The 8,415-nt window shown below is 38.5% G+C and overlaps 2 protein-coding genes across 3 annotated transcripts in view; both read right to left on the bottom strand.

Moving 5' to 3' along the window:
- Window positions 1-3,077: 3,077 nt before the first annotated feature.
- psma6a (proteasome 20S subunit alpha 6a) lies at window positions 3,078-5,519 on the bottom strand. The gene is made up of 7 exons (XM_015043215.1): window positions 5,319-5,519; window positions 4,761-4,855; window positions 4,574-4,655; window positions 4,206-4,361; window positions 3,895-4,073; window positions 3,266-3,360; window positions 3,078-3,150 (listed from the first exon to the last, which is right to left on the bottom strand). The coding sequence occupies exons 1-7, from the start codon at window positions 5,392-5,394 to the stop codon at window positions 3,093-3,095; spliced, it is 741 nt and encodes a 246-aa protein (XP_014898701.1). The 5' UTR covers window positions 5,395-5,519; the 3' UTR covers window positions 3,078-3,092.
- A 681-nt stretch (window positions 5,520-6,200) lies between these two features.
- prorp (protein only RNase P catalytic subunit) overlaps window positions 6,201-8,415 on the bottom strand; it is a 15,542-nt gene continuing 13,327 nt past the window's right edge. For both annotated transcript variants that reach the window (XM_015043211.1, XM_015043212.1), the window contains 3 exons: window positions 6,925-7,073; window positions 6,589-6,787; window positions 6,201-6,410 (listed from right to left, as the gene is read on the bottom strand). In XM_015043211.1, the coding sequence (XP_014898697.1) occupies window positions 6,282-6,410; window positions 6,589-6,787; window positions 6,925-7,073 (477 nt within the window). In that variant the 3' untranslated portion in view covers window positions 6,201-6,281. The remainder of the gene's footprint in view (window positions 6,411-6,588; window positions 6,788-6,924; window positions 7,074-8,415) is intronic.

Genomic DNA, 8,415 nt, shown 5'->3' with positions numbered 1-8,415 from the left:
TGGTTTTTCTAAGTATTCCCGATCGAGTCTTGCTGTTCCCTTCTCTCTAATGAAGCTTAGACAAAAGGAGTCCTTTACTCTTATTATGCAGGGATCAGAACTAATTAATTACTAAGAGCCATAAATTACAGTCACAGTTGTTATTCGGACTGCAACTATGACTGTTAATTTAACCTGAAGCAGCAAAGGACTTAATTTAAAGTCAAAGATGTGGGGGAAAAAAAAGTCAAATTTCTTTTTATATTGATGCATCTTGATCAAGTTACCATCTGAGAAACCAAGTTTTGATACTTTTTGCTCAAAATTATGAGCTAATTTAATTTTGTTGTAGTTGCATCAGTACAGGTGATGCTGGAAAACAACCCAGCTGAATTTAATTAAACTCTAAAAGAGCAACAGATGTGCTTAATATTATGTTGTGTTTAATGGGTACCTTCGGGCAAAACACTGGTTTGCAACAAAACAACGTTGTATGACTTTGACAAGGACAGGCTAAAATTGTGCAGGATGGACAGCAGTAGACGGAGGTTAAAGGTTATTTTTTTCAGATTAATGCTGAAAGGTTCCACAAGTCAGAACTTCCCACATTTAGTCTCTTCTCATCAGAGGAAGTCGAGGCTTTGACCGCTGCTATTAATAAGCAGGATCAAAATGTCCTCCAAGAATAACTTCTTCTAGCAAACCAGGAAAAGCTTGCTGATGATGATCTGGGTATTTTCCAGCCTGAGGGAGATCTGCGTCACAAGGATCAGAACTTTTAACTTTTGAACTCTTTGGAAACTCCCCTTGATCCCAAAGAAAATCTGTGGTCAGATCCTCAAGAGTCATCGGATGAACAGAAACTGACAAATTGTGATCAACTCCAAACGCTAAAATGTCAAGAAAGGGTCAAAATAAGTCAGGATTTGGTCCAAGAGTTGTTAGAACCTACAGTAGAAACGTCTCCTGATAAAAAATTCCACATATTTGCTACTTAAAGCCGTTGAAACATTTTAATTGTTCCCCAGAAAAACCGTGAGAAATGCGTAAAACTCTAAAAACGTTAAAAGTCTCAAAAGGCAACATGTAATCAGCAGCGCCTGACAAAACTACGAGGCTGTAATTATGCAGGAAATTACCCATGTGTCCTCTTCCCGCCATCTAAAGGTCTGATCATCCTAATGCCTCCATCAGAGCTTGACAGCCGAGCCGAGTCATTTCTCATCAGCCAGCCTGTATTTTCATATTTAAAAGGAAAAACCGGATTGCTCGACAGCTCACTTCCAACGAATGAGGAAGTGGAAGTCGGGCTTTGACTGTCCATGCATGTATTTAAAAAAACAAAACAAAAAAAAAAACAGATAAGAGGTTTTGGAAAATTTTTTGTCTCTGCTTGTGGAAGGAAGTGAACTGCTCTGTCATTTGAATAAGGAAGTTTATCTGCAGGTGTGGCTACGGGAGACTTGAGAGGAAATTCCCAGGAACTAAACGCTTCAGCTGTTCGTTACATTCCTGTTTAAACGGCGACCAAGATTATTAATAATTAAAAATTAAACTACTAGGTTATATTATGGAATAATTAAAATGCTCTTCTCTGGCTGTTTATACATGAAACAGCTAAGATCAAAAGCTTGTGGGACTATCTCTAGACTTTATATTTAATCTCAGGTCATTGTGAGAAACGTTCACTTCATTTGGTTTGCAGACATTTATGCACAACTATTTTTAAGTTTGTCTTTTCAGCCATTATGTTGTAGATTTGCTACCATGTTTGTGGTCGACTGAATGACTGCAGTGTCCTTACTTTTCACCACAGCTGTATGTGACTAAGCCTGCCACATTAAGGACCAAATCAATTAAGTGCGTAATAAATTAAAAAGAGCGCAATCATTGCCATTTGGACAACGGCCGTTAAAGACCTGCTCCGTTTTAATATTGTTGAAAAGCCGCCATTTTGAGAAACGCTGCAAACATTTGACACCTTGTTTAAAGTAGTTAGTTTGCACTGCCTGCCACTTTTGCCTGTTTTCCCTGTCTAAGCTGAATGATCAGTTTTTCAAATGCAGTTACAGCGACTTCATAATCCATTTTAATTATTGTTATTCTGGTTGTTTTGTTTATTTTGGATAGTTAAGATGCTTTCCAGATCCAGTCTTAAAAAAAAATGTAGCTGGGAGTCATTATTATTATTACATTATTTATCCCAACAATTTAACAAATTTGCTATAGTGACAGGCCTACCTCATGTGACCTCATTTAGGCTAATATATTAGCTGATTTGTAAACTGGTTGAGTTAAAACCTTCTAACTTGCCGTTTATTTTAAATGACTGATTTAGCTGCAAAAGCTCAAAATGGTGACGGTAAATCGGGCAAGTGTATCCATTATGAAAATGTTTTATGCAGACTCATTAGTAGACACAGCTTTAAATGAGTGTACGGTCCATTTCAGATCATCTGGTCTGTTATGAAACCGAGTCAAACAAGCTGCACGTTTCCTGTAAGACTTTCTGAATTTCAGCTGAAATATAAATGAGTAAACGTAGAGACGTTGGAGTTAAATAAAAACACCTTATTTAATAGAAGTGCAGCGGCATACAGCTGAAGATCGCAGCTGAGAGGAGAGAATTGAACATTGAGTTAATTGTTGTTGTCCTGAGCAGAGTTCGACGGCGTTTGGGGATGATTGTAGTGACGGGAAAACTCCCACAGCTGCTCCCGGAGCGTGAACACGAAACTCCAGAGATCGCAAGTGAAGAACATCCTGAGTAAAAATTAAACCATCGTAACCGAGAGGTACCCCTCTGCAGCTGCAGAGCTACACTCATGTCAAACAACGAAACTGATGAGTGTGTTGTACTTTTATGCCATTGGGAGCACCGATCTGAAAGTCCAGAATCTTTTCAAAAAGTGAGAATGTAGGTGGGGCGATGGAGGGGGTTTTTTGTGGGTTGAATTATGACTTGGAAGAACAGAGGCTGGTAAAAGGCAGTGCATCTGCAGTAAAATGTCCAGATTTGACCTCCCTGTGTTGTAAATCTCCCTGGATTGTGACAAATGAAGCTCCTCTTATTTTTCCTTCTAGCTGAGACTTCCGGGTTTTCCCATCGATCCTCACTCTCTCTCGGACAGAGCAACAAGATACGCATCAATCTCAGACTCCGACAGAATCCTGAAATACAAAAATTCAATTTTATGGATGCAGCTTTTAGTCGGACAAGTAAAACCGTTTACAGAAGGAGCTGGACTACAACATGTTTTAAAATTTATCTCTGGGATTTACTCACTTAAATTTAGGCTCCTGTGTCGTGATGACTCCCACCTCCAGCTCCGATGGCTTGAAGTCGATGGAAAGAACAGTGGAGAGGCAAGAAATGGCCGTCTGGAAAGGACAAATGTTGAAGTTTTAGAGAAAAAGATTAAAAGCAAAAATGCAATTTTTAAAAGAGATGTAGCTCTAAACGAGACTCATAATGCAGTATTTTTCCTACCATATTCTTATGGTATGAAAATAAAAAATATGGTTTATTTCTGAAACTCTTAAGTCAGTGATAGGCTTTACTTGCACATGAATGAGGCTCTAAACCAAGGAGGGCATTTTACTCTGGAAATTTAAAGGTTCCAGAATGAGTACAGCTCATATTTAAAGTTTAGAAGTTTAACTGTGTCGGTGTAGTGGGATCGGATTTAAAAAGCAAAGCTCTCGATAGTCCACAAGCTCTGCTTTATGCTCCTCTTCCTCACAGCAACCTTTCATAATTCAGTAAATGTTTTTTGGATAATGTGCTTGCATGAAATGTAAAAGTCAGTGCAATAAAAACCTGATGCATCAGCAGTGATTTATACTAAAAGAGCTGCTTCTTTTGTATGTGCATGCTGCATCTGTACCGTACGCTGCATGTGTATCTGTGTCTACCTCTATTGTCTGCTCAAAGGTCCAGTCCAGTTTCTTTTTGACCTTCTTCTCGAGGAAACCGGTGGCTTCGGTCTGCTTGACCCCAGCTGCAGTGGCCTTGAAGCCACAATAGTAGCCGGCTGGATCGCATTTATATAGCTGAGGGCCCAACTCCTCGTCCATGCCGATCACGACCATACCTGCAGCAAGGACACTGGATTAGAACATCTAACTGATCCGGGTCCACAGTCGGCTTTGCAACATCAGATCTACAGGTTTCGAAAAGATAAAATCCCAAAAAGACTCTGGTGGACACATGCATAATTACTCACAGCAGCCGAGCGGCCTCATTTCAGCATTTTGTGTGTAGACTTGGGAGATATCGGCCATGCGTTTGCACAACATGTCCACTGGGATCTCATAGCCGTACTTGTAGTTCCAGTTAGCAGCTTCGTAGCGTGCTCTCTGCACCTGAGACCTGCTGTCAGCTGTCAGAGGACGCACACAGGTTGACCCCAGAAATACATTCTACACATACGTTTTCACAAAGAGATCCACAGTTTAGGTGGGACATACTATTGACTGGTCAACTGTTAGTCATGTAATCCAAAAGCTGGAGGAAGAAAGTTGTTATTACAAGAAAACAACAAATAGCCATATTTGCTTTTTCCACAGCACTGTTGGTCCTTCACTTGCTTACCAGTCATGCCGGTCATGACGCAGCCAATGTTGTCTGTGATTCTGAACAGCTGAGTGACGGTGGAGGCGTCCAACAGCTTGTCCTGACAAACATAAGAGGAAATATGTTGCTCAGAGAAAAAACTAAATTAAAAACCCACACTCGACCAGCAGCTTCCACAGACGAACATCTGTGTGTTTATACTGACTGGAACTTTCTTCTGGGTGACGACCACAGCGCAGTCCTTCCCTCTGATCCCCACAGAGGTCATTCCTCCCTGGTTGATGGCTTTAAATGCATACTCTACAGAAGGATTAATAGAGAAAAACAGAAGTTACAGTCTTTTACAGTTGAAAGGGGTTTTATTATTATTATTATTATTATTATTATTATTATTAAGATGTCAAAAAAGTAGAAAAAGAAAATCCTATTACTGTTTATGTGGGACTTTTATTTACAGCCCGCTGAATTGTAACTCAAGATCTGAAACTGTATTCAGTTGACTCATAACAGACCACTCTACGCTATTTAGATTTATTTAGGCGAAAATTACAGTTTGGGAGGCAGGCAATGTTATTGTTGTACCAAATAAATATCAGCTAAAAAATATACAGCAGTTATAGTTCTCAACTGAATCACACGACAACAATATACTAAATGAAATACACTATTAATCCCTGTGAAGAATCTCTGTCTTGTGGTTGAGCAGATGCTAACAGGCTGTTAGCAGTGATGACTGAGCAGCTTTCTTCCTCTCTTTGCTCACCGACTTGGTAAAGCCTTCCTTCCGGGGAAAAGATGGTGATGTGCCGGTCGAACCCCGCACTGGACCCCCGAGACATGGCGGTAATCAGTGAGGCTAAATAAAAAGAGAAAGTGGATTAAACTGAAACCAGAATGGCAGGCAGGAGAAACAAAAACATGGAAAGAATTTCTGAACCGGAAGTGACTGGAGAAAGATTTCCCCATCCGGGTCAACGCTTGTAGTTCTTTTTGGAATTTACGTCTTAGAACGTTAAGCTAAAAACTACAACGGTTACAGACAAAATGTGTTTTTGTATTAAAATAAAAAGATCTCCGAGTTCATCATTAACCAATGGATGATATACGTGTTACTGCTCTTCGTGCAAACACAAAGTTACGTAAAGATCCAAAGACCCGATGTGAAACATTTTAAATTTAGTTTGAGATTCAATAAATTGTTCAAAGTTAATCGCAGTTAAATTCTCAAAAGATATTTGTTGTATATTTGGGCAAAGTCTCCAGGTATGATTGTAAAATTTGATAGGAATCCAACATGACTAAAAAGCTTTACTTCTGAGACTCCTTGGATAAGTTGCCAATTAATCTTTAGACTTAAAGCAATTTAATTTTTTTCCATCAACAATACAGCTCTTGAGGAAAACGGTTTGCTTTTGTTAACCTTCAATATAAGAAATACATTTTTACAATCATATTGTTCCCTTATCACCATGTCCTAAAGTTCATATATTTAGATTTTATGTCTCTCTGGTTACAAACTATCATATTTGGAAGTCATATGACTTCCAAATATGATAGTTTGTGGTAGAAAAAAAATCGCTCCATCTTCTTTATCGTTATTATTTCAGTGACGCTAAAGTTTTATAATAAAATGTACCGAAACTTTACAAGATTTAAGAGTTTTATTCACAAGACTACAGATTAAAACTTTTTTTTTTTTTTTTTTACATATCTTTAAAAAAATTATTCAGTGTTTTTTGGTGAGACACAGCCACAGTTGTGGCACTTCATATGTGCTTCTGTCCCCGGTGTCATCATAGGGAAGATGCCAGGTATCTCCTGTAGTCTGGACAATGGTGTCAAAGCGGGGAATACTCTAATAAAGCAGAAAGATGGAGTCAGTCTGTGCCTCGGAGAGAGTTCACACATGAAGAAAACAAGTTACAACATAGCCTCTCTTCGTTACTTATATATACAGATGGTACAATGTCAAGCTAATGTTTACTCTTTACAGCCCTGACCTTACAAGAGGTCGTAACCAACCATCCACTCACCAGAAATTTCACCCTCCTGCCAGCTGCGACATTCCCAGCCATCACCAGCTGATGACCCCTCTGCCACTTGAAGAAGAGCCGCCTAGTTACGTCATCTGGCAGGCAGGCCTTGTGGTCCCTCATCAGGTCCCTGCTCACGAACAGACAATGATTCCCAGAATGCAAAGTGGCATACAGCAGGAACGGGTCGTCCTCGGATCTAAGAGGGAGTGTGGAAGGTGTGAGGTACAAAATTAATATTTAGTCGCTTCCATCCACTGATGCCATTTACACCACCTCCATCTGCCTGGCGTGTTAACTTTAGGAAGTGGTACTTTGTCATTCTGAGATCCTCACATGTTTTCAGTAAAGAAGCAATGCACTTTCTGCTGGATGAGGTTCATGTTGCGTCTGTCCCAGGATTTGGAGGGCCTCAACATGTGTTTCCTCCCCAGCACCAGGATGTTGGGGGCCTGACGCTCAAGCTCCAACACCACTGTCAACAGCTGCAACAACACATGCAAGTCTGTCATTTGCACCACCCTTTTAGTAAGTGCAACATAGACATTTTGTGGTAGAAAATACAGAATAATTTAGACACACTAGAATCAGGAAGTTCCTGGTAAAATGTATAAATACCCTGGAAAAATCTAATTTTACTACAGTTGAAAAAGTTTAGAAAGATTCAATCCAATTAATTGTGAATACTTATTATGTAGAGGGGGGAAAAAATCTCATATTAGGAAAATCTCTTTTTTTTAAACCACCAATTAATAAATAGGTCATAAAAGAAAAGTGCATTGATTTGTTCATGTCTAATTAAGTATAAGTAGATAAATTTACTTGACCTTTTAATCTGACATTATCAAGGAAAAAAAAAATCTGAATTTGTACAAAGCTTTGGTTTGTACAAATTCTGAGAACATTTCTTTCAACTTTCATTTCAGGAGAAGATTTTCTTTCTTTTTTTATAACTGGCTTCCAGTTCTGAGGGATTCTTGGCAATGCATTCAATGGGCATCTCATTAGTGTGTTCATATTTATGATTTTTATCTTGCTGTATAAACCATGAATTAATCAATTTCCATCTGTAAAAGCAGTCAAATGTTTAGATGCAAAACAATGCAATATGTTTCTCTTGAATGTACCTAAAAAGGGTTTTATTATATTACTTCAGCTTACCAAATATCTACAGCAAACAACTTATAACTGGCTTGTTTATGTGCCAAGTCTCAAAAATATCCAGCTACATTTTGTGAGGATGCAGGAAACTCTGTAAGAATCAACATGTTCACATTAAGGAGCCACTCCCTGGAGCTTGAACCTGCTGAATATTTAGACCAATAGCAAAATGTGTTATTGAACCATAACTCCAATAGGCTAATTAAAGACTTTGGTGTTTGCATTGAGATCCTCTCTCTGTTTTAGCCTATATATGGTTAAAAATTATGTTATCAACCAAATAAACTTAATTTTTATCTGTTTACTTCCACATTACATCAACCAGTTCCTCCAATTTCTTGAAAATTATTGTGGAAATTCATGCAAAAATCAACAAATCCTTGCACTTTTATTCACATAATTGGGAGTTTGTTACAGATTTTTCTCAAAAATTCTCAAAACCTTTCTTACTTGTACTAAACATCGGCCTCAGCCTTAACTGTTGTCAGATTATTGTTTATAATCTATAAAGCAAATTCTCAAAACCTTTCTTACTTGTACTAAACATCGGCCTCAGCCTTAACTGTTGTCAGATTATTGTTTATAATCTATAAAGCAAATTCTCAAAACCTTTCTTACTTGTACTAAACATCGGCCTCAGCCTTAACTGTTGTCAGATTATTGTTT

The sequence above is a fragment of the Poecilia latipinna genome, unplaced genomic scaffold, assembly GCF_001443285.1.
Source record: "Poecilia latipinna isolate Pla-1442-1.1 unplaced genomic scaffold, P_latipinna-1.0 Scaffold620, whole genome shotgun sequence".
NCBI classification, from domain to species: domain Eukaryota; kingdom Metazoa; phylum Chordata; class Actinopteri; order Cyprinodontiformes; family Poeciliidae; genus Poecilia; species Poecilia latipinna.
Note: the sequence above shows the minus strand (reverse complement) of the source record. Positions and strands in the feature narration are given on the sequence as shown.

Bases quoted from the DNA above. Each gene is read 5' to 3' on its own strand.
- psma6a (XM_015043215.1), bottom strand. From the start codon at position 5,394: ATGTCTCGGGGGTCCAGTGCGGGGTTCGACCGGCACATCACCATCTTT. The intron at 4,856-5,318 runs GTGAGCAAAGAG...ATCCTTCTGTAG, and splicing joins AGGAAGGCTTTACCAAGTCG to AGTATGCATTTAAAGCCATC. The intron at 4,074-4,205 runs GTGAGTAATTAT...TCCTTGCTGCAG, and splicing joins AATGAGGCCGCTCGGCTGCT to GTATGGTCGTGATCGGCATG.